Genomic DNA, 22,328 nt, shown 5'->3' on the forward strand with positions numbered 1-22,328 from the left:
ATATGAATGCATCTCTAATGTAGTTACTATAAGTTAAAAAACGACAGTACGTGACTCTCAACCTAACTCGGGGTTAATGGGCAGTTTGTGCTCATTAAACGTGGCCTCCCATTAGCTGTAGCAACAGGCAGCATCCCGCAGGAAAAGGCTGGCTGTGCTCTGGAAGTCAGCAGCCACAGTGTCAAAGTGTTTTTGTTCTTTCATGGTTCTAGACAGTTTGTTCTACCATTTAGCAACAATGAGAGGACGAACTGACTTCAACTGATAGTCTATAGGAATATGTAGCACTGATTGGTATGTATGATGCATGGAAAAGAATATATTTTTGATTTAAATAATTAAAATTAGTTAGCCTATGAGTTGATCTATCTTTACCAACTTTGTATAGGTGCAGTTTGTTTAGAATTGTGACCGTTACATTTTAGATCACTCATGCTATTCACATGCTACAACTGTGTTGCTCGTGAACATGTTAAGTGCAACAATATATTTATGTATACACCTTGAAATAAATCTGCTCTTCTTTCTCAACAACATAGTGAACACTATTTAATAGCTTCTCTGCCATGAGCTGCTGCTTTGATTGGCAGTTCATCCAAGACTATGAATTAAAGCCAATTGGTAACCAGAAATGAGAAGTGACAACAGCAGCAGTGTGAAATGACCCCTTTAAGCACTGTGCTCCTCCATCCATACCGATATGAACTTGCTCTTTGGGGCATTCCTTTCTTCACTTCTCTCACCCTTTAAAATGAAAGCAACATTCAAGTTGAACTAGTTCTCCATGGTAGTCCTTTGTTTAAAGTAATAGTTTAACACTTTGTGGAATACAGTACTTCTTATAAATAGTTTTTACATTTAGTGTCTGGATTAAACAAATAACTATTTATATAGCATTCAAAAACAGTCACAATGTGCTTTACAATAAAAGCAAATAAGATCCAGAACTCAATAATTCCATCAGAGGAGACTTAAAGGAGGAGACTGTGTGTAAGAGGTAATGTGTTCATTAATGGGCTTTAAAGGTGTTGGTAGGCGTACACCATTTTTTGAACTTCCAGTCTTTATGCTAAGCACCTAGCAAAGCAAATAAGCAAAATGACTGATAGACACAGGAGGAGTTGGGAAACATCCAAAATTACTTCCAAAATACCAATGAACATTTTTCTATTTCAGAAACCATGTGACTACATAGAGCTCATTTGTTTTTAATAATTCAAAAACTTCCACAGAATAATTTTCCATTCAGTGTGCATGCAGCAGCTCCAAACTATACACCATTAAAGGAATTCCTAAACTGCAGTGTAATCTAACAAAAAAGCAAATGATGAAAAACAAGTCCAACTGGTTGTAAAAAAGCTGTTCATTTAATATAAGACTGCTGGTGGCAGTGGGTGATTTCAAACTATATACACAACGCACAATAATCAACATCTGCAAATCACAAACTACACATAACAATACAGTCCATTTCAAAGGTGTTTGCCTGGAAGTCCCACAGGGATAATTAAGACACCAAAAGCTGATGTCATATTTCAATTTTCCACAAAATTTTCAGATAACTTTTTGACTTAGCCCATAAATAAAAACATGCTATACACTTTTCTATTAAAAAAAAGAAGACAAAAACTGTACAGATAATATTACAGTATAATTGAAAACAACTGTTTTTTAAATAACTGGATGTGTAAAAAACTTTTCATATGTTGTGCACCAGTCTGCAGCAGGTTTTACTCATTCTAGTGCTGAGATTCTGCTTTACAAAAACAACAAAAAGACAGGTTAGTCATTCTTTTCCAATACCACAGTGGGCCACATGTCCTGCAGCTGTTTCAACATAAGGTCAGTGACACCTGAAAAGGCCCCGTCTATGATTATTTTAACCTTACTAAGTGATTTCAAATTCTGACGGTTGCTGAACCTGACACACGTGTTCTTGGTGTTCAGACTGGATGTTTTTCTCCATGTCTCTGCCACATCGACCTTCCTCGTCAAGGGGTGTTCACATTTATTTGACTGTTCCAGGAATTTTAAGAAAGACATTTCAAATCCCATTGGTTTAAAAGAGGCCAGTGGAGCACTCTGCTCAGTCATCTCCTCCTGTATTACTGCAGGGCAAGAGGAGTCCGATTCATCGTCCCTGCTGTAAACAACGTCAATCTTGGTTGTACGTGGAATTTTCTTGCGTTTCACAATTTTTTCAATCAGTTTTCGTGGACGTCCTCGTTTGCGCTTGAGCACCACAGAGCCATCGGAACTTTCATCATTTGACAATTTGCTGTCGAACAATGCAGCAGGCATCCCTGCTGCGGTCCTTTTGCGTAGGACAGGCTTTGAATATCCATATTCCCCTCCGTCCAGGCCGGTGTCTGCCGTCAGCTCGTTGTCTGACAGGTCCGAGGTGTTGTCTGATTTGGAATCATCGCTCCTGTTAGAGCGGCACTTCTGCCTGGGGAACTTTTTGCAGAATATGAAGTTACTCCTTTGATGTTCCAGGTACTTTTCTGACAGTCCATGTCCCATGTAATGTTTTAATATGCTCCGCTCTGATTTCATGACTGACTCACAACCTTTAATCATACAGGGGTATTGTAGAGGAAATTTCTTAGTGCACATTGCAGATGCCTCCACTTTAGATTTTAAGGAGGGTTTTCCATATTTAGTCCAGTGATTTTTTGCCTTGCTAACTCTCTTTGTGTCACTTCCCCTCTGTAGGATCTTTTTATTGCTCTCAATGTTTTCCTTCCCATTACTCGTCTTGGAAATTTGGTAATGCAAAGTCTTAGAGTTCTGTTTCATTCCATCTTCTTTTATCTGTTGATTCTTTAGTTTAGGCTGGTACAGGTCCTGATGCTTTTTCATGACATGTCTGAGCAGGTTTGACTTTGTGGCATACGAACGGTCGCAGCCTTCAATTTCACACTTGAACGAGCCATTTAATTGTTCTGGTTTGGCCATCTTCATATCTTTATGCTGTTCTTTGACGTGGCCTATATACTTCCAGAAAGCAGTGAAGGATGCTGTGCATCCCTGGTGGCCACAAACAAACTTGCCGAGCTTGATACCGGACAAGAGACTGCCAACCTTATCAAGAGTGAATTCATGCAGCTGAAGATAATGCTGCAAAAGGTTGGGAACTTCTTGGAAAACTCGGGAGCAGTCTTTGACTTGGCATCTGAATTCAGAAATTTGGGGGATCTCCGCCTCTGGCTCCTCCTCATCGGGGTCCATTATTTCATCCAGTCCCTCACTCTGGTCCTGCTCTTTGTTCACCTCCAACGCTGACAAAGCAGACTGGTGAACAGCCCTGTAGTGGAGGATCAGATTGTGCTGGATGGTGAAGGCTGCCACACAGCCTTGATGAACGCAGCGATACGGTCTGTATGGACTCATGGCATCACCTGAGTTAGGCTTCTTCTCTTTTGTCTTCTTGGTAATGTCTAGGCTTGGCTTAGCAGATTGTCTGTCGAGAGACGGAGGCCCATTAGCCTGAGGCGTGGCAGACAGAGCCTGGGTGAGAGGAGCTTTGGGCAAATGGGCTCCAACGTGTTGACCACTTACGTGTTGAGTGGGTACCTTGGGAAAGTTTCTTTGCTGTCCATGTGGCCACTGCTCTGCTGCTATCCCTGCTTGTACTGACAGAAAGGCTGATGTGGAGATCTGGGCCTGTACTGGTGGAGTCATTGCTTGTTTGTGCATGAGAGGTGTTTGCAAGGGATGAATGACTGTGGAGCGCGTGTCATCTTGAAATTTCTGATTAGTTATGTCCATGTTATTAGACGGTACAAATGCGTGTGATGGGCGATCAGGTTTTACTGCATTTTGGAGTGAATACAGATGTGTTCTGTTCTCCATGGATGGATGAGTAGCCATTGTGGTTTGAGCTGATGGAGCCTGGTTTGTTCCAACAGGCCAGTTTTGAATAGCAGCAGATGCAGCCGCTTTGGCCAGTTTGCGCTTTGAATCTAGATCTGCAATTTCTTTAGCTGATAATTTGTGAGCTGACTGGTAGTGAGTGCGAAGGTTTGAATTACGAGTGAATCTTTTACTACATTTTTGACACTTGAATGGAGCATATTGGCCATACCTTTTTTTAACCACATTCACCATCTCAAGTGTGTAGTTGTGAGTTTTGGAGAGGTGTTTCCAAAGTGCTTCACTTGACATGGAACTAAATGTGCAGCTCTCATTCTCACAAGCAAACGGCTTGACAACAGTTGCCAACATTGAGCTGCGCAAATCAACCTTTGCAGATCCTGTCAGATCCTGGCTTTTTGTAGTATTGCTGTTCTGTTTCATGTAAGTTGACATCTGATCAGATATTTCTCTGACCAAGTCGAGCCTTTCAAATGCACTTTGAATTTCTGTCATCCACTGTTGCTGGCTGTCAGATAACTGAGTAGGCTCAAGATCTGCATCATTTGCCATGACGCCCGTGGGACTCCGTATCTCCTGCTGCAGGGTGGAAGTCTCTCTGAAACAAGTAAAGCTCTGTGTGTTCAGTAGTTGTTCAATTTCATCAGAAGTTCCTGGGATGATGGCAGAGTTTTCTTGAATGACTTGTCCTTCAATTGCTGAGTCACTCTTTGCATCACCAGACATTTGATGAAGCCCAGAATTATTGGAAGGACTGCACATTCGGCCAAAAGACATAGGATTCTTTGAACTGACATTAGGGTCAGTGTTGCTTGAATGGCATAAGCTGTTTCTGCGTTGAAAGTCGCCAGCCAAAATCTGCTCACGCAGTCTCTTTTTAATAACTTGTTCAGTTGTCTTCCTTTGCGTCTCAGCCTGCTTGCCATTTGTTGTTGCTGGACTAAGCTGACTATCAGGTAACAGTGTTTGCGTCACTGGGTTTGAATCTGTGTCTTGTGTCTGAATGGTTGTCTCAGAGTGATACCCTTCACTGTGATTTGTGGGAACACTTCCAGGAACTGCAGTGGAAGAGTTTTCTGTAAGAATTTGAGTAAGAAGTGGGTCAGGGAACTCACTTCCAGCAAATGTATCAACACATGGCTGAGGATAATGGGCTGTACTATACGAGTTGTCCTCTTGCTTCAGCTGGACATTTTCTGTATGCTGTATGACTGAGCTCCCCGGCAAACGTTCTCCAGCTCCATAGGGAACACAAGGGTTTTGGAACAATGGCTGGGGAGCAGGTGTGTGCACAAAAAGATCAGACATGTTGGATTCAGCCATGATTTGTTTAAGAATGTCATCATTTGACTCACCATTCCCATATACTGGCAAATTATCTTGTGGATAATTAGGAGTGGGGTAATCTTTTGTGGCTGTGGAACCATTTGTTACTGACTGGTGGGGCTTCTCCTGATAAACAGCACCAGAATTATAAGACAACTGTGGCTGTGCGGTGCTAACTGTTTGCTCTGAATTGAGAAGGTCAAGAAATGATGTTGGCAGGTCTGTGTTCAGTTCTGACTCTTCATACGGTTTGCAGGTTGCACGCTTGGACAAATGGCCTCCAAGGGATTTAGGACTATTAAATTGTCTAAAACACCTGCAACAAACAAATTTGCCATCTCTAAGAATAGCTGGCCATTTGGTCCTTTTGCTTCTTCTGGCTCGCTTTTGATTTTCGGGATTGTTTTCAGAGACAACTGGGCCATTTTGAGGTTGGTTGTTACTGTTTTTTTGGCTTGCACTGTCTGGAGAGGGAAAATTGGACTGCAGATGATTTTTCATTGATTTTTTTTCTTCTGGTGCCCTGGAACCGGAGACTAAACAGCTTTGCATCTGTGATATATAGGGTGGAAGAAGGTCGTCTGCTTGTTGTGACGCTGCTGTGGCACCGTCCATGTATGAGGGCAAAACTGACTGGGACCCATTTTCCATAACTGGGGACTGCAATGACTCTGCTGGTCTGTTCATTGTTGATCCCATCATAGTGCAAGATGGGACACTAATTGGCAGAGCAGCACTGGTAGAATCGACTTGTGGCATCACTTGCATGTTAGATGGATAGACTTGGGAAGAGCCACAGTTTTGAATTTGTTCACTTCCAGAGTGCCAATTTTGACTACCTGAAACTTGGGACTGCGCACTTATTGGATTTGTATCACTTCCTAGCTGAGAGAGAACAATGGGATTTAAAACGTTTTCCATCAAGAGTGAAGCATTCTGGTTGTGGGCAGATGAGGAATGGGAATTTAGAGTAGTATAGTTTGTGCTTGCACCCATATTAGTATAAGGAAGTGATTGGATAACATTCTGCCTCTGAACTCCACAAACTGGCACTGTGTTGCCGTGCTGGTGCTGAAGTGAGGCGACTGAACTGAGACGTCTGGCAGATGATGTGCTCGGTGCTGGAGCATAGGTTATCTTGATTTTAGTTCGAGCAACTTTCCATTGTTCATAGAAATCTGGGTGAACTGTTTTCATGTGCTTGGTAACACTTCTGTAGGAGCTGTAGTGTCGTGTACATGTTTCAAATGCACAGTGAAATCGCTCTCTCTGTCCTGGAGGGGGACCTGTGCTAGTTGAGGACGTGACGGAGTTCTCTGGTCTGTTCCCAGTTAGTGGCTGTGGAGTTACTGTTGGTGGAAGTGGTTGTGACATTGCTGGCTCTATGGAGTTCTGGGGTGGTGATACTGTTAACAGGCTGCTACTACACATTGGCCCTTGGAGCCCTGGCAATGGTAAGTTGTGGTCAGAGTTGTAACTCATTGATCCAGTATTTACATTACTGGGGAACATTTGTGGCTGGCCTCGTAAGACATCTGTATTACAGCTACGTGGCCTGTTACCTAAATTAGCTTCAAATGGAGGTACTGATTGATTCTGTTGGGGTGGTCTCATATAATCAAATGAATGACTACCTGAACCATCTCTGTGTCTATTAGGTTCAGACAAGTGAGAGTTCACAGGCTGAATCACGGAATTATTTGACTGACTGGTCGAGAAAGGCGTATTTTGTGGTTGATGTTTGACTCTGTATTGTTCTAAGGTTTCCACAGGTGCTTGTGAAGATTTCAGCAAACTTTCAATGGACACTGACAGCCTTCCGTGATCTGAACTGACAGCACTTTCAGTGTTCCAGTTTTCATGGGAATTCTCTTGTTTAAGGGGTGTGTGATTAGAAAGCATTTGTTCAATGAGTGAAGGGCCAGGCTGCATATTTTGTGAGGTCTGTTCAGAAGATGGGCTCTCCTCTTCTTGAGTGGCATGCTCCTCCTGGTGCAAATCCAGCTGCTGTTGTGAATGGAATACCTTTCCACAGTCTACAACTTTACAAGTGAAAGTTTTATAATGCTGTGCCTCATGGTCATAGAGTTTGAAGGCCTCATTGAAAATCCTTCCACAATTAGGAAACATGCATCTAGCCTTAAAAGCAGAATGTGTTTTCCTGTGTATAAGGAGCTCAGTGTTGGACAGGAAACTTGCCTTGCAGTTCAACTGTATACAGATGTAAGGCTTCACACCACAGTGGACCTGCAAATGATCATTAAGATGGGTGACATTAACAAAGTGGCGGCGGCAGTATTGGCATACAACCTTTTTGCTTTGCATTTCGAGGAAAGTCTTAGCTTCCTCATTGTCCCCATGAGCTTTAATATGTGCAATGAGATTTTTGAAAAATTTGAAGCTCCTTCTGCATTTTCCAACAGGGCACACATTGTCATCACTACTCTCTGTTTTGCACTTAGCCACTCTGGCCTGAACATTATGAATCAAACTCCCATTTTGCCCCAGGGAATCAGCATTTTCATAAAGTTCATTTTCTGTCTTGGCCTTTAACGCTGCAATAACAGGGGCAGTTGTTTTAGAGTTAGCCAATTTCTTGTTTGTTTTCATTGCAGTCAGCCGTTCCTTGCACGACTGTTTAACATGTGATGTTACATGGGGAATTAATGTGTCTTTTGAGGTAAATGTCTGAGCACATATTGGGCAGCTGTATACGCCACTGCTCAGATGGGTCTGTGCATGGCGTACAATCCTGTGTCCGAGAAACTCCTTGTCACACAGCACACAGTACTGCATATATGCCTGCCAGTTTCTGAACCTGGCAGATATGAAACCTTTTTCTCTCAGTTTCTTCATTTCTCTGTTTTTCTGTTTCTTGTCAGTTATATCTTTTAGTTCATAGGTGCCGCTGATTAAGTGGTCTGGGATATTCTTAAATCCCTCCTGACTAAGGAAGTCTTCCTCTTCTTCGGGGGCCTCAGTATCATTCAGCAAGTCAATGGATGACACTATTGAAGCTTCTTCACCCATTAGCGATAGACAATTACGTTTAAGTGTTTTCCAGTCCCAGAACTCCGGGTCAAAGGGCCATTGGGTTTTAAAAACCAGCAGGAGTTCGCAGCGTAGTGAATTGGGAACAGGCATATTCTCCTCCTCTAATTTTTGATCTGGTTCATTGTAAAGAGTCTCCACAGCATAGTATGAATCCACTGTGGGCTCCAAGAGGAACTCTGTCAGCTGGCAGGCTCGCTTGACTTCCAGGTCAGTGGGAAGCAAACAGGAAATAGTTTTACACACAGTGGCCTTGGTGCTTCCATCATCTGATTCCATCCTCAGAGCCCTTATGCACATTTCGACGCACACTGGCAGGCCAATGCTGTCAATCTATGAAAAAGAGGAAGTCGAATAATTGAAAGCTGCCAAACACATGGAACACAATTATTCTGAAACTAACCTGGGACTTTCACAATAAATAAAGCAAATTATTATTTTTTTTTAGAAAAGAGAAACACTTACACTAAATAATCCAGGGTTATTGCATTTGGCAAAGAAAAGTTACCAGCAACAACAGAAAATGACCTATGGCTTCTGGTAGATATTAATTTCCCACATCAATAACAAATTAAATCAACACTGAATCATTACTTTTATCATACTCATTATGTCATGCATTGTACATAGCAAACCCACACTACTTTTGAGTACATAAAAAAAAAGAAAAAAAAAAAGAGTACTCTACCCAGAATCTTTTCAGTATCAAAAACTCACCCCCTGTAGACCTGAAAGGTGGCTTTGAAAGATATACACTGTTGACCATGGCCACTGTTGTCTATGCACACATAAACCACCTTTCAAGCTTACATGCAATAAGCATTTGATACTAAAAAGATTGCTTTAAACTTAGGGGCAAACATAGGCTTAATGTATTGGAAAACTATGTGGGGGAGTGTAATAACATGTAATAGTCGAGAGTTAAAGGGCAGTGATAACTTCTGTTTTTCCAGATGGTCCACATGTTGATAATACCACAACAGCTGACTGTTTACTGACCTCTGATTGGATGACCTTGATGAGGAACAGGATGTGGTACACAGTTTTGGAAAGTAGGGACATCTGGCGGCATTTGTCGAGGAAGGCCTGCTCTGATGGCTCTAATCGCTTCAGCAGCTTGCTCCAAAATAGAGTGAGCTCCCTGGTTTGAAGAAAGGGAATTGATTGCTCATTGTCTGTTCAATATCTATGAATTTATCTATTCAGTCTCATACTGACCATCAGCCTCTCAATACTACCTATTTATTAGCAACATATAACACACAATGACACTGAATGTGCTTTAATAAACACTCCACACTGATTTTGTGCAAGTGATTCATCGTGTGCTTTTGGTTCATTTGGACTGAATGCAACCAATTCTGCTTTAAACGTTGACATATTTTTTCAGAGTAATATTTCTTCACATCAGCATCATATCACATTTTACAGACTAATTATGACAAACGCCACCAAAAAAGGGGATAAACATACAGCCTTATTAATTTCATATTAAGACCGGTGTAGATTCTGGGACTAACACAATCACTATGCTATTTGGTTTAGCCCTGTCAAGGACATAAAACTAGGAAACCCTATATAGATGAGCATCAAATGGGGTGGCCTGCGTTTTCTTACCAAGCACAGTATGTATCTCCTTGGAGAAGCTGTCGGGTCAGGAAGGCTGAGCATAAGCTGAAAGCTGCCCTCTCATCGCCGTCTGACTCCAGGTTGCAGATCATCTCTAGTGAATCGCGGCAGTCCTCCTTTGAAAGCTGTAAGGATAGATATCATGTATACAGTGCTAAGTTTGATAAACAATATATTTCCACTTAAGCTTCATCATCCAATATTTTTAAAGTGATAGCAGACACCAAAATTGCAGACAGTCTCATAAATTGCTTTTAAGTGTAGTCTGCCATCTTGTGGATGAGGAACTTATTACAGGAAAAAGGTCTAAAAAGGCACAGACTCAGTGAGAGGCATAGCACAGATGGCAGAAAAGTAAAGCTTGCAGATAGGTGCACTGCAAAACACTATTTTCTTACAAATCCATATACAGTATATTATTAACAGTAATGTGGAAATGTTGTACTGTTACAGTGGTCTGCTTGATATAACTAATAAAATTCAAAGCTCTACTAGATGTGATCACATCCTTTATGCACGAGTGACACTGTCAAGCAAGCAAGTCAGTAATTTCAACTATGTAGCTACACTTACCTCGTCCATTAGCTGATCCTGTTCTGAGGTAGCACAGAGGCAGACGAGGTACATCTGCTTGAAAGGTCCCTTCCCTTGGAAGGCAGGACACTCAGAGCATGTCTTTGCCAGCAGTGCAGCCTTCCCCAGCTGATTCTCCTTCATCAGCTGCTTCACTCTCATCTGCAACAGGATCGGCCCCTCCTGCACCAGGAACTCCTCAACTGAAAACCAGTGGGAATATTGATGGTGACTTTTTATTCAGATTTTATAAATAAGGTTTAAATGGTTTTTACATGTGCAACAAAATGGCACCCATCACTTTAAACAAATGCCAACAAATGCCATATTTTCTTCTACACGACCACCCCAGTGCATCATCTGTTATCCTGTACGCTGGATCAAATGACATTTCACTGTAACAATCAGTAAAACAACTGGATTACATGTCTCATGTCAGCGCAGTCCTAGGCTCTGTTCAGACCTGGTATTAACATGCGTCCTGGGCGATCCTATCGCAAGTGGACAGCTCCAAGTTAGTGAGTTCACACCTGGCATTAGAATGCATCTCCACATGCGTCTCGAGTGACCACTTGTGATCGGATCTCACTTCCCCGCTCTATATGCAAACAAACGTACATCATTTCCGTTTGCAAAGACCAAATGTGTTGCTGTTTTAACCCGAATTTGATGAATTTACTGTTTATCAGACAACAAATGAGACAAGAATTAGGTTGAGACAACAATAGACCAGCAGGAGTGTTTCTGGAGGCCGGGCCTCAATGACTACTGTACTAAAACACACAACTTTTATAACTTTATTCACAGATTTTTGTGAAACTGGATCATATTTTAGCGGCCGGTGCGGCTCCTCGGTGCAGCAGCAGTCCCGGGAAAAGAGATCCGACAAGAAAGAAAGAAAACGGCAAAAAGTCTAAATTGGACTGAAAGTCCATTAGTCCGATGGCCTGTTATCCCTAAAACTAAAAGCACATTGCTCCGAAAATACACACTGGAGTTGTTGGAGTACAGTGAATGCTGGCCTTACTACTTTCCAGACTCTGGTAACATATTGCTTAATTCAGCAGTGGGCTGGTCTTTTGCAGACAACTTTGCTTTTAAGGGATGTGCAGACATCTTCGGCAGAGATGGTATTCACCCAAACAGGACCTGAGCTAGACTACTCTCTCTGAACATGCGCCTTACTGCCTTATCCAATAAGACAATTTCCAAGAGCGGTTTGGCAACTCAACAGCTCACCTCTGTATACCATTCCTACTATTCACTGTACTGTAAGACCGTATTAGACTATAGAATCTTATATGTATCAGTACTCATCCTCCTGATAATACTGCTTATCCGAACACATCTAATGTTAGTAATGAAATTACATCCTCCTATGATTCTAAAAACTCTTATGGACTTCACCTTCTAAACTTAAATATAAGGAGTTTACTTCCAAAACTGGACTTTGAGTGAAACTGCACCAGACATTTTTATTTTTACAGAAACCTGGATCAATACCAAAGTTCCTAATGAAGATTTATCCATTACTTAAAGGTGGCCCTGAGAGGTCAACGCACTGAAAATTAAGAAAACATCTTCATCAATTTGACAACACATGCACAGCATTTAGAAAACAAGCTGCAAATACAGAAAACACAACCAAATCCACAAGTGTGCTGCAAATACAGAGTATACAGTTGTGTTTTCTGTATTTGCAGAGCGTTTCTGTATGCTGAGATTGTTCAACTGAAGTCAGGTATGTCTGTGGAAACACTTCAAACATGTCATTTACGACTGCATCACCTGAACACGTGTTGATTAGCGGAACGAGACAAAAACAGACTGATGGCACATTAATGACATTTGTGGTAAATGGACTGTACTTGTATAGCGCCTTTCTAGTCTTCTGACCACTCAAAGTGTTACATGTCACATTCACCCCACTAACACACTGATGGCAGAGGCTGCCATGCAAGGTGCCAACCGCTCATCAGAAAGAAATTGATCATTCATACACATTCACACACTGATGGCACAGCCTTCAGGAGCAATTTGGGGTTCAGTATCTTGGCCAAGGACATTTCGACATGCAGGCTGGGAGAAGCCAGGATCAAACCACGATCTTCCGATTAGTGGTGACCCGCTCTACCTCTGAACCAACGTGCAGCTGTTTTTTATAATCTGCTATGAGATTTGTTTTCAGCGTGTTAGGTCAACACTAATGCTAACACTAGTTAATGTCAACCTTTAATGAAGCTGACTGACTAATGTTGAGCGCTGTGGATTTTTGGCAGGCAGTCATTTCTTGCACAAATCTTGAAATAAGTCATGATGTTTCATAGTGGTCCATTTTTCAAAAAAACACGGACAGCAGTCTAAACAAGCGATGTGACTTCCATGGGCTGTGACTGGCATCAGATGATGGTGTTGTTAGCTAATTCCTAAACAAAGAGTGCCTGGAAGGGTGCGTTTGATTTATTGATCCCATCCTTGCTAAATTTGTGAACTGCCTCACTATTCAAGATTTTGTTTGCATCAGGCAAGGAGCATAACAACAATAATAACTGAATTGAAAAATTTAATTGAATTAATAATTATATTTATTTATATTTTTCAGTGACAGTATTATATAACAAAGTTGTTTTTTTTTTTAAACAAGCTAGGTTAGCACACCCACAGCCTTACTGCACCCATGTGTTATTAGCCTACCCTCCCCCTTTAAGGAAGATGGCCTTGTGAGTACCCTGTGTGTGTGACATAGTCTAGCGGGTTTGTAGTGGGAATTGCACTTATTTCTGCCCATCAGCACAACCCCAGATTCCTATTTAAGACTGTGGATCAGTTAGCTAACCCAGTCTCTCCTTGTGCCCCTGCTGATTGTGATGCTGATTGGGAAAAGTTTCTTTTGCACTTTGCTGGAAAGGTGGAGTTAATAAGATCTGATATCACCCCCAACCCTGCCTTTTTAGATGTGGATGACCTGCTCAGGGATTCTTTGAGCAATTTTTCTGCTGTTATGCTGCCTGAACTCACAGACATCATGTCTCTTATGAGAGTGTCCTCCAGCCCTCTGGACAAAATCCCAACTAGGTTTTTATTGAAAGTTATGGATTGTATTGCGCCCCTTTTACAAATTATTTTGAACAGCTCGCTGTCTACTTGCTTTCGTCCCAGATTACTTTAAAACTGCTTGTATCCAGCCAGGCCTAAAAAAACATGGGCTCCGACCCTCCTGGATAACTATCACCCAATCTCCAAATTGCCTTTTATTTCGAAGATTCTAGAAAAACGTGTATCCAAACAGCTTCTTGCTGCTGTGGAAAACAATAAAAAAATAAGAAAAGTTCCAATCTGGCTTTCATCAACACCACAGCACTGAGACAGCCCTTCTCAAAGTCACCAATGACCTTTTAATGAATGCAAACGCAGGCATGTGTTCAATTCTTCTGCTGTTGGACTTAAGTGCTGCCTTTGACACAATTGATCATGGCAATCTTTTCGATAGACTGAGGCACTGGGTGGGCATATCTGGCACTGCACTAGACTGGTTCTCATCTTATCTGTCCAATAGAAAATTCTGTGTCAGCATTAATAATTCGATGTCATCCTTTTCCCATATCAAGTACAGTGTGCCTCAAGGTTCAATTCTGGGACCAATACTGTTCTCTTTGTACATGCTTCCTTTGGGTGATGTAATCTGCAAACATGGTATTTCTTTTCATTGTTATGCAGATGACACACAGTTGTACCTCCCTGTCAAGCCCACTGACCTTAGTACGCTGAGTTCTTTGCAGGACTGCCTGTCTGACATAAAAAATTGGATGTCGATAAATTTTCTTCAGCTCAACTCAAACTAAACTGAAATCCTTATTATTGGGCCCCAACACATCACTAAACAAATACTGCCATCTACTGGTAACCTGTCACAACATATCAAGGCTGTTGCAAGAATCTCGGTGTCCTGTTTGATAACAATTTGTTTTGAGCAACTTATCACTAAGCTTGTCCAATAATGTTTCTATCACCTCAGAAACATTGCAAAAATCCGATCTATTCTAAATCTTAGTGATGCAGAAACTGTTGTACATGCTTTTATCTCCTCACGCCTTGATTATTGTAACAGTCTGTTCATTTGTCTTAATCAAAAAACTTTGACACAACTGCAGACTGTACAGAACCCAGCTGCTCGGCTGTTAACCAGGACCAAGAAGTACGATTACATCACACCTGTTTCAGCCTCTTTACATTGGCTCCCTGTTTGTTTTAGGATTGATTTTAAGATCTTATTGATTACTTTTAAGGCTCTTTGTGGCTCCAGACTTTATTTTAGACCTTGTAATCCCTTATGAACTTTCACGTAGTTTGAGATCTTCGGGCAGGGGTCTTCTGTCTCTTCCTGCCATTAGGGGTAGTTAAGTGGGTAGTTAAGTTACTTTAGTCTGCCACAACGTGTCTAGATAAGCTCAGGTTGCAGCACAATAGTTACTGAAATGCTGTGTATTGTGATTGTTCACTGCCACAAAAGAGAAACAAAAAGTTCCTGTTCATGCAATGTTACTATGGCGTCTTCCTCCATTCTTGACAACAGAGTTGGTTCAAACTGTGAGAAGATAGTTACCAGCTACGAACAGGTGAAAGTCAATTAAAAACAACCTAAAACCAGAAGTCTACCAACTGTGGTTTGGAGCTGTGGATCTAGAAAGATAACATATGCAATCAAGTTAATTTAGGTTACATCATTTTATCTAGAATAGGTATCTAGTCTAGCTAACTTAGCTCACTAAGTCCTGCCATATTTACCTACCTTGACTGCTTTCCTTTCCCTTGGAAAATATCTGAATAAGTTAATTTTCTTAAAGATTGTGATGTTTACTTATAAGATGAACTGACTGAATTTTGTGGGGTTTTTTTTGCTGTGGCAGCAAAACATTACCTATGCCTCCCTAACTTCATATTCAGTAATATTTTTTGGATCTGAAAATTGTCAGGTGTGTTAACTCTGAAAACCAGCGCAGGAACTCACCTTGTTCAGTCTGTAGGTTTTCTTTGGACAGAAGGCCTTGCAGGACCCTGTTGGTCCAAACACCATCATACTGGCCCAAAGCAGACAACAGGGACAGCTGAGTGATTCCCTTCTCCTGCAGCTTACTGTAAGCAAACTACACACAACAGGAAAACTCCATGACTTAAAGACATGATGCAGAAGGTATGGGACTATCTGATGTTTGAGTCTATTTAGTCAAGGTTTTGGTAGGGTTTGAACTGCAACTGAAAAACAAGTTTATGGAAACTTAATTGGTTAACTAAAGACTGTGAACCCTGCATATGATGAGGAAATTTAGTCTGAAGTCCAATTTTCTCACTTGAATCTAAAGCACAGGTTGTGGACATTTTGAAAGCTGAGATATTTCAACTCTAAACTGTATAAACAAAGGAAGTTGTGGAGTGACGATGCTTTGTCATGGGGTGCAAAACTTTAGTTTTAAATAAATCCACATTTCATTCTTAAAATGATAATCCTTAGCTTTACCTGCACAGATGACTTGAATTCTTTCCATAAGCCATCTGGAACGTCCTTTAGTGAGAGCAAAAGCTCCACAAAACTCCTACAAAATGAATGGGCAATAAACAAAAACATGATATTGATGTTCGCTTTAAACATGAGCACAGAAACTTGATAGAATTAACAAGAAAACTATAATTTAGCTTTTGTAACAGGGTTGCATTCAGCATAATGATTACTGATTATGGGTATAAACCCTATATCTTATCTACAGTTAATAACATTTTAATGGTACTTACAATGAGAGCCTCTCAACCACAAGAGGAACATGTTCACACTGCAGGGAGAGGTATGGAGAGGCCTGGGCGTAACTCAGCAGGGCAGCTATGTATACTTCCACCAGTGGCAAAGGCTCTTCCTCTATCCTCCAACGGCCTGCATACTCCAGCAGTGTCTATAGAGAGGGAACCAGAATTTAAAGAGACCCTGTTTGTACAAGAAACTTTTACCAACAGTTTGAAAATAAAAACAGAAGATTGGGTATTTAGCATAAACAGTAATACCCATGAGGGCTAAAAAGACCAAGAAAGGAATGCCAACTATAGAAAAAAAAAAGTTCAACAGAAAATCTAAGCAAAGAAATTAGAAGACTGCCTACACTGATTAGCCAAGGATGTTGGTCATCAAACCAACATCCGTTTGTTTTTTTAACAACCAAGGACTTATTTTCATAGTTTTATCCATAGTTAACATCCATGAGGTCAGACAGAGCTACATCCTAGTTCTACTTAAACCTGCCATATTTACTGGTGACTTGTTTAAACCCTTCTGATTATCTGACCACTTAGGTTACTTATGTTACTGAAGTTGTGTTGTTGTGCCCACAGGTTTCAGGTGAACAAGATGTTAACCATCATAACCAATAGGAATAAGGAGCAACACCACAAAAAATAAACCACAAATTTAAAAAAAACTGCAATGTTCATAGAAATACATTAAAAAAAGCTGTGATGCAGACCATTCTTAACCAAGAGCTATTCAATTCTCAAGCATATATTACTGGACTGCTTTGACTAACTTGAATACACTTATGGCTTACACAATGCATAAATACAATAAATGATCAGTCAGATTGGGCTCATGGTTACAAAAACTAACAAAACAAAAAACAAGTTATATTAAGAAATCCACAATTTTAGGGTGTTTGTTTTTAGTGTAAAATATACAGTACATTTTTTTCTTCACAAAATGGATGCACAGTGGTTAGATATGCATTCCTTCATAATAATTTATTCTGATGAGAAAAGATACAACACCTACTCAGTTTTCCTGCTTGCATCATCCTAGTCATTATGAACATTCATGCTGACCTTGATCACAAAAAGAAATCTTGTCAGGCTGGATACCTGCAGGAGAGAGCAGCCTGCAGGGAAGAGAACCAAGCCAAGTGCAAATACAGCTCCGTTTACAGAGCATGCTCTCTGCTTCTCAGATCTCTCAACTTTAGCCTACACACTCATGATCTTCCACCCACAGCATCTCCCTCTGGGCTCTTTACTGTTTAACAGTCTTAAAAAAACCCAGACTGAACATATTAAAACAAACACCAATTACATGACACAGCAAACCATTACAAAGTATAGTGTAGTATAGTATTATTTGTTTTGTTGTGTAAGTTGTTAAGATGTAGAAGATGTGTTCTCCATCCTATTCTATAAAACTAACTAACTAAGGGAATAATATGTGATGGCATAAATTAAAACTTAATAAAAATATTATTTTCTGTCTTTGGACATAGTAGCATTCCATTTTTAAGGGGGGAGGGGGGCTTGTGCTCAGAACAGGATTATCATATGGAGCCAGGAAAAACCCTGAAGGTAATATTCAGTTTTGCACATTTCAGATCTGTTCCTCCCTGATACAACTGCTGCTTGTAAGGTCTGGGATATGGTTGAAAGAAAATACCCCCAGATTAAAAGGCGTACTTTAGTGAAGTTACTTGCTCTTCTCAAAATGAAATTTGATCAGTCTGCCATTGGCCAAATGTTCAAAGAAGTAACAATAGGTTTTCAAAGTATAAAGTAGCATACAATAGAAACACTCAAGTATAACTACCTCAAAATTGTACGTTAGTACAGTACTTGAGTAAATGTATTAAGTTACATTCTACCACTGACCTAGACTAATAATTAGAGATGTCCCGAGCATATTTTAATGGATTGATATTGGCCAAATAAACCAGATCAAATGCTGATCCTTTCTTCACTAGGGATGTTACTAACTACTAACCTCCCTGTCGATTAAACGGAAGTTTAAAATTAAGACAAGTCGACCAGTCTAAAAGTAAGAAAACACTCAGAAAACAGTCAAAATTGAGCACAATTTAAACGATAAGGTAAACATAGTCTGAAAAAACATTTTGTGTATTTAAGAGTCGTTTGAAACCGTTAATACCCAAATTGTATTTTAAATGCAGCTGAAATGTGTGGCACTACACCGTGTAAACATTCAAATGTTGTGTAGCTTTTTCCCCCTATTCATTTTGCAGCACGGCACAGGAGGTGTTTCTTGAAGACATTGTGCTTTTTAAACGTTTCACTTCGGAACGTCGATGCTCCAACAGCAAAAGCACTGTTCCCAGTAGTGATGTGTGGATCGCAGTTATATCCGCGGGGCCTGAAATAGGGGGAAGCTCCCCATTGAGAGAGACGCTGTGCACATTTACGCACGAGGCACAGCAGCGTAACTTCATTGACTATTTAAATCTCCCGACACGCCGACAGGATCTGATGTAATGAATGTTCAGGGTTCCTCTACACACCCAAAAAGTCCAGGCTCCTAAAATGAAGCCGTCCTCCTGATAAATCCTGAGCGCCATCAGAGCTGTCTAAACATGTATTTCAGAAGCTAAAAGTTTAATTTCCTCTGGAGAGATTCCTCTGTCCTGTCAAGTTTTTAACTACAGTATATATACAGTTTTAATGCTTTAAATGTCCCATGATATTTATGACATTACTGCACGCATGGAAACCTTTAAAATGACTGACAGCAGCCTCTCTAATCATTAAAAGTAAATCGTTAAAGAAAACAATCAAACATCAACACAACACACAAAGAAATCACCTGGAAATCTTGTGCTGCTCAACATCATTTCAACGGCAATATAGCCTACAGGGACCTGTACAGGAGGGGTGAGATGTCCATGCTGGTGCGGGTCTCTAAATCTGAGAAAAGTATTTGTTCGGGTGGGTGGCGGTTGGATGACTTATGTTTACATGCGGATTCAGGTCACGTCAGAGCCGATCCGCGCACCACCACTGCACACAAAGTTCGTGTTTGTTAAAGAATATTTATATACATTATTTGTTTTATTCAGACATACTAAATTTCAGGCGCACCAGTGCGACCAACGAAAATGCTCAGTCGCACTTGACAGATATTTGGTCGCATGTGCGCCAAACTGCTCAGGTATACCTGGCCCGGACGGACCGGTGACCGGTCAATTGACTTGCCCTAAATAAACTTTCACTGGCCCCGGGCCATCGGTTATGTTGGGTCCTGACATCTCAATATCATAGCACATTTGGGATGTGGTGGAACGTGAGATATGCAGCACTTAAGTGCAGCCGACAAATCTGCACCAACTGCGTGATGCTTTTATGTCAATATGGACCAAAATCTCTGAGGAATGTTTCCGGCACCTTGCTGAATCCATGCCATGAAGAATTTATTCTGTTCTTGGGGGGGGGCGCTACCCCGTATTAATAATGTAGCCTATACCTAATAAAGTGGCCACTGAGTGCATATATAACACAAAATAACTAATTTGTCTGTGTCCCCATTTACTATTGCACGTGTAATTCATTATTGGTGCATCCAATTGTCATCCTGAGAACTGGAAAAATATCAACAAAATCAGACTATTTTCAAAAATTGGCCAAATCAGGAATAATTATCAAAGCAGGATTTTTGACAGTATCACTGGAATATCTGTGTGGCTGGTGAATACATTTATCTATATCAATGTCTCTCACATGAACCTACCACTAACTGACCTTTTTGAGAACACCACCAGTGCTTTTTTTTTTTTACTACAAATTTTCATTTTACTGCCACAACACAGTGACTCACTTTATGCTCAGTTTCTGGAGAGAGTGCACACGTTTCCTTTCAACAAATCCGCCAGCCCAGAAGAGCACTACAATGGGCGTCGAGATGCTTGGTGCAGATCCGCCCTAGCCGTACTCTCATTAGCTCACACAACACGCTATACACATCTCTGTAGCCACTGAATTGTGCTTACGAATCGGCATCGTTCAGGACTCTGAAGACTGGCTGTAATTGCTGTTGTAAGTATGCAACTGTGGTGGAAGACGGTGTGCCTCTTCTGCAAAAGCGTGCGTTCGATTCGGCACGTACACACACGAAAGTCGTCGCGGGAAAAACTCACAAATCCTTCATGTTCTCCAGCCTTATTAAATTTGCTACATTTCACGCAAGGTAGTTAAATTTTAAAAAAATTAAAAGGCAACGTTGCTGTTGCCAGCAGATTTTGGGGCAATGGCCACAACAAACCACATTACGAAGCAAGACCAATTCGTTTTGGTAGCCTGAGGTCTACGTTACCACCACAGACAATCCGCGAAATTATTCTCACGTGCACGCGCATGTAGCCAAACATACAAGGCTAAAAGCTAACGTTAACGCTAAGCTAACTGCAGGTGGAAATGTTTTGGCTGATATGCTACCGTGTAACTGGGTATTGTTACCTCCCTGACCAAGCATAGAAACAGGCTTGTATGTTGGAACCAGTCTACGGTAGACAACTAGCTATACGTGTAAAGGACTTTTTAACGTCAGTGGCATTATGGTTAACTACCGCCTGCAGCCACAGCTAGCGTCTGCTGGTAGCTAACTATAGATGAGCTAACCTAGCCATGTCAGCGGTCAGACTGAGTTCTATTTGTACGTTCTACTTCACCGATTAGCCGACGTTTAACCACTGTACATGCTTTTATTATGTAACTGTCACGGGGCAAAACACGAAATACAACTACCCTGTGTGTTCGAGCATAGTCAGGTTATCCAGGAGCCAAGACGTACCGTTATTATTAATGCTAGCTTCTTGGCTAAATGGGCCTAACGTTGAGGGAAAATAACTCACCCTACAAAACTCTTGGCAATACTCAGAAGAGGATTGGGCTGGCGAGTTGCTGCTTTCTCTAACCACGACTTCTTGCAGTTGTTGCAACCGTTGTTTGAGTTCCCCAATCGTTTCACTGATACCGTTCTCAGGACTACGGTCCTGTTCGGCCTCCTCGTCCGCCATCTTCACACCCAGCTCCAGCGCGTACCACTACCGCGTAGCTACGTATGCAGCGCGAGGCGATGTTTACGTATGATGCGAAAGCTGCGATGACTGCGGAGGTCGCATCAGGATCACTTCAGAAGATTGATGACTGAAATGTCTTGAATGTACGGAATTCCCCTTTTCCCCACATATGACCCCCCCCCCCCAGTTGAATGTAAAGAGCTCCCTGCACTCAGCTTTGTTTTGTTTTGACTGTGTACTACGTCTGTGTATAAATAGATCTTTTTTTACACCTGGCATCATGTTTCCTCTTCGTGTTTTTAAATATGTGCTACTCTGTGATCCGGTTGTTTTCAATAAAGGCAACAATGTTTAAAAAATATATCAAATAAAAAGATTGACTGGAACCAAATGAATTCAGCAGCACTATGCAGCTGAATTCATTTTTGATTTGGCCATATACATTTCCGACATTTTGCTCAATTAATTGTTAGCCTTGTGCACAGATGCTGTGGCAACAATGCGCATCACAGACGCAGGGCTGTAGCCAGGGTTTTAGTAATACCGAGGTCCAAAAACTGAGCTTGCCATGCCCCCCACCCCCGATCCCTGATCTAAATGTGTTCATTTTAAGACGTTTGGAGAGCAAAAACTGGATAACAATAGCTTTAAAACCATGTCAGGGGCTGCAGCATAAATGATCTGTCAAGCAGTAATAGGAGAATCAGGTTTTATGTTGCAACGAATGATCCACACTACAATCTGGAAACACAGGCTGCCTGTCCCTCTCCCTGTGACTCCTCACTGTCTCTCTGCCAAAGTGTATTACAAATCATTTAGTCAAATCATATACACCTTCTTTATTTCGTCTTTGTGTTCGAGTTTGCATCATTTTGGATTTGAATTATAGAATTGTCAATAATATATACAATACAATAATATATTCATACAATACTATATAATTACACTATTATTATGCTAGGTGTTTATGTTGTTAAATTGAGCCTATAGGTTCCACTGTAATTACCACAGAACATACAGTATGTCTCTGGGGTAATTACATAGTTTGAATTG

The 22,328-nt window shown here is 41.1% G+C and overlaps 1 protein-coding gene across 1 annotated transcript; it reads right to left on the minus strand.

Annotated features, from left to right (window-relative positions):
- Positions 1 to 1,192: 1,192 nt before the first annotated feature.
- znf292b (zinc finger protein 292b) lies at positions 1,193 to 21,401 on the minus strand. The gene is made up of 8 exons (XM_044168633.1): positions 21,108 to 21,401; positions 16,243 to 16,397; positions 15,971 to 16,046; positions 15,464 to 15,599; positions 10,456 to 10,658; positions 9,871 to 10,007; positions 9,253 to 9,394; positions 1,193 to 8,586 (listed from the first exon to the last, which is right to left on the minus strand). Exons 1-8 carry the CDS (start codon positions 21,270 to 21,272, stop codon positions 1,783 to 1,785), a joined length of 7,818 nt encoding a protein of 2,605 aa, XP_044024568.1. The 5' UTR covers positions 21,273 to 21,401; the 3' UTR covers positions 1,193 to 1,782.
- Positions 21,402 to 22,328: the final 927 nt, after the last annotated feature.

Source organism: Siniperca chuatsi, linkage group LG16, assembly GCF_020085105.1.
Source record: "Siniperca chuatsi isolate FFG_IHB_CAS linkage group LG16, ASM2008510v1, whole genome shotgun sequence".
Taxonomy (NCBI): Eukaryota; Metazoa; Chordata; class Actinopteri; order Centrarchiformes; family Sinipercidae; genus Siniperca; species Siniperca chuatsi.

Bases quoted from the DNA above. Each gene is read 5' to 3' on its own strand.
- znf292b (XM_044168633.1), bottom strand. From the start codon at position 21,272: ATGGCGGACGAGGAGGCCGAACAGGACCGTAGTCCTGAGAACGGTATC. The intron at 15,600-15,970 runs GTAAAGCTAAGG...TGTTGTGTGTAG, and splicing joins AATTCAAGTCATCTGTGCAG to TTTGCTTACAGTAAGCTGCA. The intron at 10,008-10,455 runs GTAAGTGTAGCT...CTATCCTTACAG, and splicing joins AGGATCAGCTAATGGACGAG to CTTTCAAAGGAGGACTGCCG.